At 40.7% G+C, this 15,000-nt stretch overlaps 4 protein-coding genes across 5 annotated transcripts in view; 3 read left to right on the top strand and 1 right to left on the bottom strand.

Moving 5' to 3' along the window:
• Positions 1 to 6,646, bottom strand: part of LOC146474120 (ubiquitin carboxyl-terminal hydrolase 40-like) — a 60,676-nt gene extending 54,030 nt beyond the window's left edge. For both annotated transcript variants that reach the window (XM_085117396.1, XM_085117397.1), the window contains exons 1-10: positions 6,339 to 6,646; positions 5,511 to 5,575; positions 4,568 to 4,681; positions 3,954 to 4,079; positions 3,569 to 3,607; positions 2,994 to 3,140; positions 1,960 to 2,046; positions 1,202 to 1,311; positions 1,024 to 1,096; positions 398 to 535 (exon numbers count right to left, since the gene is read on the bottom strand). In XM_085117396.1, coding sequence (XP_084973522.1) covers positions 398 to 535; positions 1,024 to 1,096; positions 1,202 to 1,311; positions 1,960 to 2,046; positions 2,994 to 3,140; positions 3,569 to 3,607; positions 3,954 to 4,079; positions 4,568 to 4,681; positions 5,511 to 5,575; positions 6,339 to 6,537 — 1,098 coding nt within the window. In that variant the 5' untranslated portion in view covers positions 6,538 to 6,646. The remainder of the gene's footprint in view (positions 1 to 397; positions 536 to 1,023; positions 1,097 to 1,201; positions 1,312 to 1,959; positions 2,047 to 2,993; positions 3,141 to 3,568; positions 3,608 to 3,953; positions 4,080 to 4,567; positions 4,682 to 5,510; positions 5,576 to 6,338) is intronic.
• A 2,952-nt stretch (positions 6,647 to 9,598) lies between these two features.
• On the top strand, positions 9,599 to 10,177 carry LOC146474119 (uncharacterized). Its single transcript, XM_085117303.1, has one exon. The coding sequence runs from the start codon at positions 9,599 to 9,601 to the stop codon at positions 10,175 to 10,177; it is 579 nt and encodes a 192-aa protein (XP_084973429.1).
• Positions 10,178 to 10,264: 87 nt separating this feature from the next.
• Positions 10,265 to 10,615, top strand: LOC146474118 (uncharacterized). Its single transcript, XM_085117302.1, has one exon. The coding sequence runs from the start codon at positions 10,265 to 10,267 to the stop codon at positions 10,613 to 10,615; it is 351 nt and encodes a 116-aa protein (XP_084973428.1).
• Positions 10,616 to 10,667: 52 nt separating this feature from the next.
• LOC146474117 (uncharacterized) lies at positions 10,668 to 11,875 on the top strand. Its single transcript, XM_085117301.1, has 2 exons — positions 10,668 to 11,313; positions 11,562 to 11,875. Exons 1-2 carry the CDS (start codon positions 10,668 to 10,670, stop codon positions 11,873 to 11,875), a joined length of 960 nt encoding a protein of 319 aa, XP_084973427.1.
• The last annotated feature ends 3,125 nt before the right edge of the window (positions 11,876 to 15,000 follow it).

The following is a 15,000-nucleotide window of genomic DNA, read 5'->3' as shown; positions in this document are numbered from 1 at the left end:
AATAATAATAATAATAATATTAATAATAACAATAATAATAATAATAACAATAATAAAATAAAAATAATTCATGAAAAAGCATACATTAAACTTAGGTGAAAACTTTGCTGTTTGTGATACACACATTGGACTTGACACGTGAAAATTAGCACTCAAAATCTTAGTACATTGTACATATTAGTATATAACACTTTTCTCTATGAAGATGTACAAATAGGTACATACTTAACAAGTCTTGTGATATTTTACCAAGTCAAACAGTAAGATAGTACTGAGATGGAAGCTGTGATGGATTGAGAATCATTTCATGGAAAGAGGGTAGTCAAAATGGTGATGCCACTTTTACATTATGTGGCATTGAGAGGTATAAGTTATAGAAGGTAGAATCTGATTTTACCTGACATAACTGATTGACTGACGCCGCACCGCCAAGCTTCCTCAGTAAAGTAGAAATCAACTCTACAGGGTGACCACAGTTAATGATATCCTCCTTGCCATCCTCATGCTCTTGGACAATTTTCACTTGTTCCTTATTCTTGGAGACGAAACAACAGAAAATTTCCATAATTTAATATCTTTATCACTTTTTCACATGTCACACTTATCATCTCAGTCCTACCTAAATGAAACCAAGAAGCATACTCAGATTAATTTCTTCAACATTTTCTATCACACTTCCTGACTCATACATAAAATATAATAATTTTTACACCCTAGCGACATGATGCGAAACCTTGCACATGGTCTGCCAGCTTGAACATGAACTATTGTACAAACAACATTATAGTTAATAAAAGGCAATGGTTACATGAAGCCTGACAAATTTCTTTGTTTTATGCGTTTGTTAGCATTTTTGGCTTTGAGGAATGGGCATGGTCGGTGCCTTTCCAACAAATAATAATATATTTATGCAGCATCATTGTTTTCATGGCAAGGTTTCATAACCAGTCCCTCAATTAACTATGCAAAAACTGAAGAGCTGCAGGAAATAACTAAAGGCAATTATTTTTCAATTCTACTTACGGGTGCAAACCAAGTTCCGAGTCCCCCCACATCACGGATGTAAGCATGGTAATGTCCTCCATAACAGCTACCACTGAGAAATGAAAAATATGAGTACACAATAGGATAATCCACATCAATCTAGTTGTGTGTTCACAATTGACTTAAATCTTTTAGTCTTAAATAATCAGACACCTACCCATGAATTACCACAGAAAACAACTCATAGTCTTGATTTTGTAGTTCATCGTTTGATTCACAGAAGTCTTTCATACTCAGTGCTGTTGGAAAGGAATATCTTTTGGTCTCCTGGAATACAAAAAATACAATATAATTAATTATATTAATGTTAATTTACATTCCAGAGATAAGAATGAATTTTGGGCTAAAACAATATTCTCTATATTAGTGATGGAGGAGGGAGGGAGACGGGGAGGATAAAAGAAGGAGACAAGGGGTGAGGGAGGAAGGAGGGGAGAAAGGAACGAAGGAAGAGAGAGGTTAGGATAGGTGTGGTAAGGGAAGACGGGTAGGAAGTGAGGGCAGTAGCAAGGAGGGAACTAAGGAGGAAAAGGATGGGATGGATTGAGAAATGAAGGAAGGAAGGAGGTGAGTGAGAAAGGAAGAGAGAGGAACAAATGGGGGGATGAGGGATGAAGGACGAGGGGGAGGGAGTGAGGAGTCAGAAGGAAGGATTAGAAACAAAAGGAGGAAGGAGGGAAGGAAGGAAGGAAGGAAGGAAGGAAGGAAGGAAGGAAGGAAGGAAGGAAGGAAGGAAGGAAGGAAGGAAGGAAGGAAGGAAGGAAGGAAGGAAGGAAGGAAGAATGGATAGAAGAAAAGAATGGAAGGAAGGAGATTAAGTGACGTACACTGTAGGAAGTTAGGGGAGTTGAGGGGTGTGAAGTGGGATGAAAATGAAAAAAAATAACACTTAAATGATTTATTGAAAACATTTACCTTGAACCTTTCACCTCGCTGAAAATCATAGTCAAACCTCAGCAATGAAAATGTCAGGACTGGAGGAAGGGACCTTAGTTTGGAACCCTGGTGACACAATATTTACAGTTATTTAAAAATTACAACAGTTTACAAAAGCCTACATGTGTATATAAATTCATCCCTTAGTTTACAATCAAACTTTCCCTAAATAAGATGAAATGTCCACTAAAAAAGAAACAACTGAGAATCCAAAAGTTCTGACGATAAAGGAAATGATCAGTAGTGCAGCAGCTCTCATTAATTTGTAATAATATTGTTTATTGTGTACGCTATTGCCTTTTAGAGTTGGGGTTACTGTTCTGTTGCTCATTATATAATTGTTTTTTAGAAGGGTTGCAAGCCAGTCATGTGAGACCTTAACATAGTTTTAACTTGAAGGTAAAGCCATAACAAGGTGGCTGGATACTGGCCTTGTTCTTTTTTTTTCTTTTTTTGTTTTGTGTTTTTATGGACCAAGACGAAGAACTTAGCCAATATCGAGCCATCTTGACCTCACAGTTGGTCAATAACGCTTCAAAAACTCATTAATAATTCATAAGTCCATTGACCTATCAAATGGTCAATAAAACATCACGTGCAGTGGTTTTAAAACCCGATCAAACCTCCTCCTTATTGGTATGCGGTGTTTAATGTTTTTCTCGTATGTTAATTTTCAATGTTCACAAAAGCATCATAATTTGTTATGAACTCTCTTGACACACGCTCTTCCAGGAATGTTTTTGAAGCCATTCAAAAAAACTTGCAGCACGTGTTTCATCGGGTCTAAAACCACTCGGCTGCCCCTCAGGGTTTTAAATCCCGATAAAACACTGCTGCTTGTGTTTTAAACATTACATTATACATTGTGCTTCCGTGTCAAGAAATTCATCTTTTATTGCCAATTTTGCTACATTGTCTGAAATAAACTGTATCTCTAGCTAGTTCACCAGCAAGTGAAAAAAGAAACTAAGACATCAATGATAGGAACATGACTGCAGTAACTCAACACAAACCTTTGAAGCATTAACATGCTTGTGACATGAGCCACATTTGTACTGATTGGCTCCCTCCAATGTCTCCATGGCAACGTAACTCATTAACAGGCTCTGTTCCAGTCCACTGCATCCAGAGAGGATCAAGGGAAGATCAAGGTAGTCTTCCTAAAAATGATAATACATCAATACCATTTTATTAGATAAAAAATTTATTACCAAAAATGCATTACAGGTTTATTTCCTTTGACAAGAACCTATACTCCACATTGTCTCTCTTCACCCAGGTGTATAAATGGATAATGGCGATATACTGCTGAAAATAACCCTGCATTGGACTAGAATCCCATCCAGGGGGAAGCAATACTTCTAGTTGCTTTATGTTAGAGAAACCAGGTTAAGCTCCAGCTCTGTGGGCAACTTAGGCATGTGAGTGCGACTTTACTTCAGTCTACCTTTACCTACAGGTCACCTTCCAGCGACAACTATTCAAGAAGGGATGCTAAACAGTTATTACCCAGTGAGACTTCTACAAGTTCAAAATGAAAATTGTAAGTTACTGGTCATTAAAATTGATATCAATTTCTATTAAGTACCTCTCTTTCACTTGCGTGACCGCATTCATGGCAAATGACCTGGCAATCAAATTAATACAACAAATAATCAAATTGTTACATGATTGTATGTGGTTTCATTAGTCAGCTGATTGATGAGAAAAATAACCAAGGGTCGGCAGACATGACAATAATGGCAACTATAACAATGTCTGAAAGGTACACTGACATTCAATCTGATAAATGAAAACAAATTCTATGAGTTTCTATCATATATTAGTTTGTAACATTGCTGAATCTGCCCCAAGTAAATAAAGTCAATTTTATCATTTTTTATCACATTTTATCACTGGACAGTACAATTTTATGAAGACTTTTCCAAAAGGTGACATTCAGGACTCAAACACTGAAGATCACGTCTCTATACCTTTGTTACTGAGGTTCCATGATAAAGCTTTTTGATCAATCCTTCACCAGGTGTGCCAACAAGGGAAGATTCCAGAGCATTGAACAAGATTCTGTTTAGTTCTTGGACATCATGTTGCTGAAAACTCTAACAAAAGCGATAACAAAGTTGAATCCTAACAGACTGATTCACCAAGGAAAACACATTGAAAAATTAATAATTCAAGTAATCCAGAGTTTGAAGCTGCAGGAAAGGAGGTTTTTGGTTCAAGTTGTTAAAAATATAGATAAGGCCACCTGGGGGTTCAAGTTATGATGAGGATTCTATAAACCCTTTAACATTTTCTATTGACCCTTTAAAGAAAAAATTATCCTATCTTGTCACCATACTTTTCTTATAAAAGTACTGGGGAGAAGTTATTAAAAAATCTCATGTCCTCGGGAATTGAATAAGCATTGATAATACAAGGAGAAATTTGATGCTGATCACTGTTAGGCCTTAAAGGGTTAAAATGATTTATAAGGGTTAAGGGTTAAAATGATTCATAATTTTATTAAATATTAATGCCATATAGTTTAAAAAGTATCATCATCGTGATTGGCTGGGAGGAGAAAACAAAATATTGGGCTACTCACCTCATTTCCTGACCATCCAAAACTGTCTGTTAAGTCAGTTGTATTGACGCTGTCTTGATCTAAAAGAAGTAGCTTGGCAAACAGTTTCTGGAGTTGAAGTGGTATCACCCTTACCTGATCAATGATAAAATATTTAAAAATCATTATCTGATAATCAAAAAGTATATATCAACCGCAACACCCACAGACCATGTCAGCCGGTCACATTCCAGGCTGCAATTTTTGTAGGTTACACCGAAGATCTTTGGCATGCATTGGGTTTCCAAATTGCTCTACATACTGGTGCACAAATTTTGTGGTCTTTGGCATAAAGTGACATAAGACAGAAGTAGTGCCTGGCATAAGATAACCTCGTGAGGTGTTGTTGTGAAGAAAATTACCTTGGATTTTGAAAAACTTCTACCATTCAAATAAACTTTTGTGATCCAAAAATATCCAGGATTTGTCTCCCAGTGTAGGATTTAGAGTCAACAGGAAGAAGAGCAGGAAGTTAGTACGGGGGACAAGGTTGGCATGGCAGTCAGCGTAACATTTCCCTGGTACAGGCGCTTCAGTAACTGCTTGGTGTAGAATTTTTGAAACTATCATAATGATTGTATCTTCAGTCCAGCATGTACACAGAAAGCGCCCTGGGTCATATCAGAGTTCTACATCTTTGGTATGTCAGGTTTGGCAAATTTATGGAAATCTAAATTGCCCACATTTGCAAATTTCAAGCAAATAAGAGAATTCATTTTTACATTTTGTTTACAAAAAAACTATCATTTTGTGACACTCAAATTCAGACCTAAGTCAGTGAAGGCGGATGAGGTTGGTTCTGTCTTATGCCACTTTATGCCAAAGTGGCAGCTGACATTACTCCCAAACTGACATCACTGAACATTCTAAAGAGTAACAAGTAATTCCAATATGTAGTTAATCTACTACAACTAAAAATGCTCACTTTTGAACCTGTATCACCACTTTGCTCATGTCTAAGATCTTCTGCCCCAAGCTGGAAAATGCCATCTGTAGGAGAAATCAGGGGCAGTCATGATCAATTGGTTTATATGTTCTTATGTCGGTTTAGAAGACCTGAAGATGTGTTCACAGGTCATAAACCAATGTACAGGGAAAACTAACAAGCAAAAAGTTCATACTGAAATTCAAAGTCTACACGGTTGAATGGTCAGTAAGATTTTTTGCATGTTGCTGCATGTTCTATAAAGCAGATGTAGACTCAGTCTGCATTTTCATGCAAGTTTGTTGGGTAAAATGTGGTGACCTGAAATTACAAGTGGAAGATAGAAGAAAGATACTGGGCCTTACACATGAGTTTACCAGTTCACCAAGAAGCTGAGGCACCATGCATTTGTCAAGCTAATTTTTAACCATTTACATGCCATCCATTGACCTTTGCATAGAGCATAAAAAGACTGTTTTCCTACCTAATCTCATTTCTACATATTTCCTTTTACCATGAAAAGTACTTGCAGTACTTCCAATTTGGCTTACTCGTTGCATTTCACTCCAACTTTCCCTCCTTGACCTAGCTATAATTTGCCCTTTGTCCTCAATTTTGTGATGAGGGGTTGGGAGAGGGGGTTGGAGGGAAGGGAAGTGAATTACTCTGCCCAAAGGCTGGCTATTAATGGAGGAGTTAATGATGAAGTTCACCTTATTACATAAAAGCTTATTAAGGATCCAGGAATAAGGATTGACGGATGCAAATACATCAATTACAATTACCAGGTAATGCTTATTCATGAATACGACAGCAAAGAATAGGTACCTCGAAATTCTGGAGTAAAGAATAAGGTCTGCAGCAGGGAGTTCAAATAGCACGTGGCGCCTTGATTCTGCAGGCCACAGATTCGCGTCTTTCCTCTTGGCCCAGGCGGGCACTGAAGTTTCGAAACTCTTGACTGGGACTTTGTACCTATGTCATGCGGGGTTTCCTCTGCTTCGGTTTCGAAGAGAGACCCAAACATAACGCAAGATATTTATATGAGATTCCTAAGAAGAAATGTCAGCTAATTTCAATACGGTTCGAAAGATTTCGTGTTTTCGAATATCTCCCTCCGCGATCCGCCATCTTGCTGTCTGTTTATGAGCCCGCGATCGATTAGACGAAAACTCCATCGACCCCACCCCATAATGGAGAAGGAAAAAAAGGTATATACTCCATGGGAGAATGCCATGGTTCCACCGGTATATATAATATATTATAATATATTCCATACTATAAACACCTTTACAGGGCTATACACATATAGGAGAATGCCATGGATGCACCAGTATAATATATCACACACCTTTACAGGGCTATACACACCTATAGAGAGATATATACACCTTTACAGGGCTATACACACCTATACAGCGCTATACACAGCTATGCAGGGCTATACACACCTATAAAGAGATGTACACACCTATACAGCGCTATACACAGCTATACAGCACTATACACACCTATAAAGGGATATACACACCTTTACAGGGCTATACACACCTATACAGCGCTGTACACAGCTATAAAGGGCTATACACATCTATAAAGAGATATACACACCTTTACAGGGCTATACACACCTATAGAGCGCTATATACAGCTTTACAGGGCTATACACACCTATAAAGAGATATATACACCTTTGCAGTGCTATACACACCTATATAGCGCTATACACACCTATAAAGAGATATAAACACCTTTAAAGAGCTATACACACCTATAGAGCGCTATAAACAGTTATACAGGGCTATACACACCTATAAAGAGATATACACACCTATACAGCGCTATACACAGCTATACAGCACTATACACACCTATAAAGGGATATACACACCTTTACAGAGCTATACAAACCTATACAGCGCTATACACAGCTGTAAAGGGCTATACACATCTATAAAGAGATATACACACCTTTACAGGGCTATACACACCTATACAGCGCTATATACAGTTTTACAGGGCTATACACACCTATAAAGAGATATACACACCTTTACAGGGCTATACACACCTATACAGCGCTATACACACCTATAAAGAGATATACACACTTTTAAAGAGCTATACACACCTGTACAGCGCTATACACAGCTATACAGGGTTATACACACCTATAAAGAAATATACACACCTTTACAGGGCTCTACACACCTAAACAGAGATAAACACACCTATACAGCGCTATACACAGCTATTCAGCGCTATACACACCTTTAAAGGACTATACACACCTTTACAGGGTTATACACTCCTATACATGGCTATGCACAGCTATACAGTGCAATACATAGCTATACAGGACCATACACAGCTATACAAGGCTATGCAAAGCTGTACAGTGCTATAGACAGCTATACAGGGTTATACACTCCTGTACAGGGCTATACACACCTATACAGGGCTATACAGAGCTATACAAGGCTATACACAGTATACAGGGTTATACACACCTATTCAGCGCTATGCAGGGCTATACAGAGCTACACACGACTATATACAAGGCTTACACAGCTATACAGTGCAATACACATCTATACAGGACCATACAAAGCTACACGGGACTATACACACCTTTACAGAGCTATACACACCTATACATTGCTATACACAGTTACACAGTGCTATACAGAGCTATACAAGGCTATACACAGCTATACAGGACCATACACAGCTATACAGGACTATACATACCTTTACCGGGCTTTACACACCTATTCAGTGCTATACACACCTATACAGACCTAGACAAGGCTATACAAAGCTATACGAGGTATAGATAGCTATAGAGAGCTATACACAGTTATACACAGCTATATAGAGAGAGCTATACACAGGTATACAGGGCTATACACAGCTATGCAGGGCTATACGCAGCTATACAGAGCTATATACACCTATATAGTGCTATACACAGCTATACAGCGCTATATATGCAGCTATACAGTGCTATATACACCTATACAGTGCTATACACAGCTATGCAGGGCTATACGCAGTTATACAGTGCTATATATAGCTATACAGCGGTATACGCAGCTATACAGGACTATAAACAGCTATAGCGCTTGTACTACTAAAGGTTCTTGCACTAGTTGAGGTCCCTGCACCACTTAGGTAGTACTTTAGGTACTCTTAATGCTTAACCAAGCAAGTACTAATACAACCGGAAAGTGCAAAAATTTAAACGAAATCTGGGTGGGAACCAATGAGCTGTGTTCTAGCCAATTTCAGCAGCCCATCCTGCTATGGCTTTGAAAGAAGAAGAACGACCAACCATGAGCATTGAGGTGCTAAACCAAAATAGCTAAAGACAGAAAAAACTATGACTATACGACTAAGTTATAACTCAGGACCACTACCAATAATGCCCTCACCTGCAGGAACCCAGGCCGGGATTTATCTAGTTCCTACGAATTAGTAATTGCAACCATCTTCAAGAGCTCCTTTTATCAGTTCTTTAAATTTACCACCAATACATTGGAATATCCCCCACTGTAGTACTACTGACATCAACCTTAATTATAAATAATCCAGAAATCCAAGGATTTTCTCGGAGCTGCCGTTAAGTTATACCAAAAATTAGAGGAAGATGGTGAGGGGTAATGAGGGAGTGGCGGATATTTACTGCATGTGCAATATCATATCGTTTAAAAAATTTGAAATTTCGCTTTCCGTTACTGGTGTGATCGGAAAATTCATTGGCAATGTCAAGAAGAGAAGGTCTGTCTGTTCTCTCTTAGCTTTATAACTGTTTTAAGTATCGTCAGGTTAATAGAGCGTTCGTGGGTCATTGTTGAACGAAAGTGTCGCCACTTGCATGCAAATTTTTATCACAATCATGATGTCTGTTAGTTAAATTATCCGCGCCTCTACACATTTTGTCGACTTGTCACAATACACAGCGCACCATTCGCGTCGTATTTGATTCCAGTTGCGAGTTTGAAGGAATTTCATTGAACTAAGTACTTTTACCAGGCCCTGACCTGATGAATAACCTCATTGGTTTTTGCAAGGAGAATATAGCAGTAATGTGTGACATCGAGCAAATGTTTCATTCATTCTATGTTGATCCATCCCATGGAGACTTCCTTCGTTTCCTATGGTTCGAAGGTAACGATCCGTCAAAGCCCATTATAAAATATCAGATGAATGTACACTTATTTGGCAATGGACCCAGTCCCGCAGTCGCTACCTACGGCCTACGCAGAACAGCCATTGACAAAAAGTTCATTAGCCGTAACTTTTACGTCGATGATGGCTTGACCTCGCTTCCATCTACTCAAGGAGCGACAGACCTTGTTAAGAGTGTGCAAGCTACCCTAGCCACAGCTAACCTCCGACTTCACAAAGTAGTTTCTAATTCTGTGGAGGTCATGGAAGCCTTCCCGGCCGAAGATTGGGCAAAAGAGGTGCGTGACCTGGATTTACGCCACAGCAGCTTGCCAGCTCAACGTTCGCTTGGGGTGTGCTGGGACCTGGAGACAGATGCCTTTACCTTTAAGGTCCCTTTGCCGGAGAAGCCGTTCACAAGGAGAGGAGTATTGTCCATCGTCAACTCCGTGTACGATCCACTCGGCTTTGCAGTACCTGTTGTGCTCAAAGGGTGAAAAATACTGCAGCAGCTTGTCCATATGGGAGAACGGACAAAGGAGAACAATACCTCCCTAGCCTGGGACGACCCCCTCCCTACCGCGATGATAAATCGGTGGACACGTTGGAGAGACTCTCTCGTAGAGTTGCAGAATCGCTGTTACCGCCCTAAAGATTTCGGCAGCGTGACTAGAGCGGAGTTACGCGCCTTTTCCGACGCAAGCCAGGACGCTATTGGAGCCGCAGTCTACCTTCGCCAGTTCAATGAAGCAAACGAGGTGTCTATGGCTCTCGTCTACGGCAAAACAAGAGTCGCCCCATTAAATCCGACGACTATACCGCGTCTAGAACTGTGCGGAGCGGTCCTAGCTGTTCAAGCAGCCCAGAGAGTTATAAAAGAAATCGATCTGAAGATCTCTGACATGATATACTACACCTGGCTACATAACCAATGAGAGTTGACGGTTCTATGTGTGCGTAGCCAACCGAGTCGAGCTGATTAGGAGCATGTCTACCCCGGAACAGTGGAGATATGTGGAGACTGATTTGAACCCAGCAGACCTAGCAATGCGCCGAGTCCCCTCAAGCAAGCTAATGGAGACGAGCTGGCTATTAGGCCCGGAATTCCTGCGCAAACTGAAGAGAACTCCCACAACCGATGAAACGTTCGCGCTCGTCACAAGCGACCCTGAAGTCCAAAAAGCAGTGTTCAGCGCCAGTGTAAATACGCACGAAGAGGAAGAACCAGGCCTTGGAGCAGAGAGGCTCAAGAAATTTTCGTCACTTAAGTCTCTGCAGCGAACAGTCGCTAACGTTATTGTCGTTGTCAGAGAGTTCAAACACTGGAGAGACGTTAAAGCAGAAAGAGTTAACCTCAGGAGTAAAGCGCGTAATACACAAGGCAAACTCAGACCCCCGACAGTCAAAGAATGGGATCAGGCCCTGCGCGTCATAATCAACAGCATGCAGAGAGAAGCGTTCAGTGGGTTGTTAAGCGACGCGCTACCGAGAGAAATCCAAAGTAGCGCCAAGAAGGCTCTCAAAGGCTCGCAGCTGTACCGTCTCGATCCGTTTCTAGACAGCCAAGGGATCCTCTACGTTGGAGGCAGATTAAGAAGAGCACAGATGGAGTATAATGAAAAAACACCCAATCGTACTACCGAAGTGTCACTATGTCTCGCAGCTAATAGGTAAACTCTATCATCATGAGGTACACCACCAAGGGAGACAGATCACAGGAGGTGCAATTAGACAAGCAGGTTTCTGGCTTACTGGAGGCCATGACGTAGTCGGAGCTTGTGTCCTATGTAAGAAGATAACTGAGAGGACCACACCTAGAACAGCGTATGGCCGACCTCCCGTCACATAGAACCGAAGTCTGTCCCCCCTTTACTAATGTAGGATTTGATGTCTTTGGCCCCTGGGCGGTGCAAACACGTAAGACTAGAGGAGGAGGAGTAAACGCCAAGCGTTGGGGCCTAGTGTTCACGTGCCAGAGCAGCAAAGCCATTCACATGGAAGTCTTAGAAGCTATGGACTCCAGTGCCTTTATCTGTGCATTGAGGAGGCTCTTCGCATTAGGAGGCCATGCTAAACTCCTCAGATGCGATCGGGGTACAAATTTCATTGGAGCTAAGACAGAGCTTGACGCAGCAGCATCCGAGTTAGATGAGAAGAAAGTGGAGAAGTTCATAACAGAGTGCGGTTGCAAGTAGGAGTTTAACCCTCCCCATGCGTCACATTTTGGCGGTGTGTGGGAGAGGCAGATTAATACGATTCACCGTGTATTGGATGCCATGTTCACTGAGTTAGGTCAGAGTCAGCTTACACACAAATTGCTGGTGACACTGATGGCCGAAGTGGTGGCCATTGTAAACGCCAGGCCGATAGCAGCGCTGCCCTCTGACGTCAATGACCCGCAGCCCCTGTCCACTGCGATGTTGCTCACTATGAAGACATGCCCAGCCGGACTCCCTTCAGGCCAGTTCATGCGCACAGATATCTACGCTCACTGTCGATGGAGGCGAGTCCAGTTCCTTGCGGATCGACAATTTTGGACTAGGTGGAGGAGAAAGTACTTGCAGAGCCTACAGCCGCGGCAAAAGTGGACGGAGACGCGGCGAGACCTGTGCGTAGGAGATATCGTTCTTGTGCTAGACGAATCACAACACCGTGACGATTGGCCACTAAGACGAGTGTCAGAAGTCCTGAGGAGCGACGATGGTATAGTGAGGAAAGTCAAAGTAAACGTGGTCAGAGATGGAGAAAGGAAAACCTACCTTAGACCAATTAAGGAGCTAGTTCTACTCCTGACCGACACAGCTGATCCAGACCAGCAGTAAACGCCAAGACAGTATGAGTAGCAAGGATAAGAATCCTTGGGCGAGGAGTGTGATGAACAATGAACATTTAACCAAAGAGAACTTGATTACGTAATTAAGCTTAGTTTTGTTTTGATTTATCAAGTTTTTACACCCCTATTTCCATGTACTATTGTTCACAGTTTCAATCAATTACGTTGCCAGCCAATGTAGCCATTCCTGTTTTCTAATTAGTTTTACAACTGTACACGTCAATTGTACCCTTATCAGAGAACGCCCCTTAAGTTTTTGTGGAGTTGGAGTTAGGAGATCTACGGAGCAACATCGGAGTTTCAGAGCAGTTTTATCTTTTTCGGAGTTACATAACGTTGGACTTTCTTTAGCCCTTTAGTTAGGAACAGACGTAAGTTTCAGCTTATTGTATTCAGTTTTCGTTTTCCCCCAATTTTGCTTCTTTTTTAATTAGTCTCGACCCCCTTTTTAATCTTGTACATTGCAATTTCCCCTTTAAGTTTTCACCGCATGTGTACAATAATTCAGACGAGTTGGTGATCGTATTAAATGCTGTTGAGTCAACTTGTGCTGTTGAATTTTATACTGTGGTTGACACTTCCCGATCTCCAGTGCACAACACCCCGTGTCCGCTGACAGGTTACACGACACTGTGTATAGCTCTGTGTAACTGTGTATAGCTCCGTATAGCTGTGAATAGCCCTGTATAGCTGTGTTTAGCTCTGTGTAGCTGTGTATAGCTCTCTATAGCTGTGTATAGCTCTGTATAACTGTATATAGCCTTGTATAGGTCTGTATAGGTGTGTATAGCACTGTATAGGCGTGTAAAGCCCGGTAAAGGTACGCATAGCCCTGTATAGCTGTGTATGGTCCTGTATTAAGCTGTGTATTGCACTGTATGGCTGTGTATAGCCTTGTATAGCTCTGTATAGCACTGTATAGCTGTGTATAGCACTGTATAGGTGTGTATAGCCCTGTAAATGTGTGTATATCTCTCTATAGGTGTGTATAGCCCTGTGAAGGTGTGTATATCTCCTTATAGATCCAGGTATAGCCCTGTATAGCTGTGTATAGCGCTGTATAGGTGTGTATAGCTCTGTAAAGGTGTGTATGTCACTTTATAGGTGTGCATAGCCCTATATAGCGCTGTATTTGTGTGTATAGCTCTGTAAAGGTGTGTATAGCCCTGTTAAGGTGTGTATGGCCCTGTATAGCGCTGTATAGGTGTGTATAGCACCTGTAAAGGTGTGTATATCTCTTTATAGGTGTGTATAGCCCTGTAAAGGTGTGTATATCTCTTTATAGATCCAGGTATAGCCCTGTATAGCTGTGTATAGCGCTGTATAGGTGTGTATATCTCTGTAAAGGTGTGTATATCACTTTATAGCTGTGCATAGCCCTGTAAAGGTGTGTATATCTCTTTATAGGTGTGTATACCCCTGTATAGCGCTGTATAGGTGTGTCTAGCTCTGTAAAAGTGTGTATAGCCCTGTTAAGGTGTGTATGGCCCTGTATAGCGCTGTATAGGTGTGTATAGCCATGAAAAGGGGTGTATATCTCTTTATAGGTGTGTATAGCCCTGTAAAAGTGTGTATAGCCCTGTAAAGGTGTGTATATCCCTTTATAGGTGTGTATAGCCCTGTATAGCGCTTTATAGGTGTGTATAGCCCTGTAAAGGTGTGTATATCTCTTTATAGGTGTGTATAGCCCTGTAAAAGTGTGTATAGCCCTGTAAAGGTGTGTATATCTCTTTATAGGTGTGTATAGCCCTGTATAGCGCTGTATAGGTGTGTATAGCCTTGTAAAGATGTGTATATGTCTTTATAGTTGTGTATAGCCCTGTATAGCGCTGTATAGGTGTGTATAGCCTTGTAAAGATGTGTATATCTCTTTATAGGTGTGTATAACCCTGTAAAGGTGTGTATATCTTTTTATAGGTGTGTATAGCCCTGTAAAAGTGTGTAAGGTGTGTATATCTCTTTATAGGTGTGTATAGCCCTGTAGAGCGCTGTATAGCCTTGTAAAGATGTGTATATGTCTTTATAGTTGTGTATAGCCCTGTATAGCGCTGTATAGGTGTGTATAGCTCTGTAAAGATGTGTATATCTCTTTATAGGTGTGTATAGCCCTGTATAGCACTTTATAGGTGTGTATAGCCCTGTAAAGATGTGTATATCTTTTTATAGGTGTGTATAGCCCTGTAAAAGTGTGTATATCCCTGTAAAGGTGTGTATATCCCTTTATAGGTGTGTATAGCCCTGTATATCTCTTTATAGGTGTGTATAGCCCTGTAAAAGTGTGTATAGCCCTGTAAAGGTGTGTATATCTCTTTATAGGTGTTTTTAGCCCTGTAAAGGTGTGTAATATATTATACCGGTGCATCCATGGCATTCTCCTTTATGTGTATAGTCCTGTAAAGGTGTTTATAGTATGGAATATATTATAATATATTATATATACCGGTGGAACCATGGCATTCTCCCATGGAGTATATACCGAAAAAAAAC

The sequence above is a fragment of the Pavona decussata genome, unplaced genomic scaffold, assembly GCF_977016875.1.
Source record: "Pavona decussata unplaced genomic scaffold, jaPavDecu1.1 SCAFFOLD_91, whole genome shotgun sequence".
In the NCBI taxonomy this organism is placed as follows: Eukaryota; Metazoa; Cnidaria; class Anthozoa; order Scleractinia; family Agariciidae; genus Pavona; species Pavona decussata.
This window is presented reverse-complemented; position numbering and strand designations above follow the sequence as displayed.

Coding starts and splice junctions, on each gene's coding strand:
- LOC146474118 (XM_085117302.1), top strand. CDS start 10,265: ATGATAAATCGGTGGACACGTTGGAGAGACTCTCTCGTAGAGTTGCAG.
- LOC146474117 (XM_085117301.1), top strand. CDS start 10,668: ATGTCTACCCCGGAACAGTGGAGATATGTGGAGACTGATTTGAACCCA. Junction 11,314..11,561: donor TAATGAAAAAACACCCAATC/GTACTACCGAAG, acceptor TTACTAATGTAG/GATTTGATGTCTTTGGCCCC.
- LOC146474119 (XM_085117303.1), top strand. CDS start 9,599: ATGTGTGACATCGAGCAAATGTTTCATTCATTCTATGTTGATCCATCC.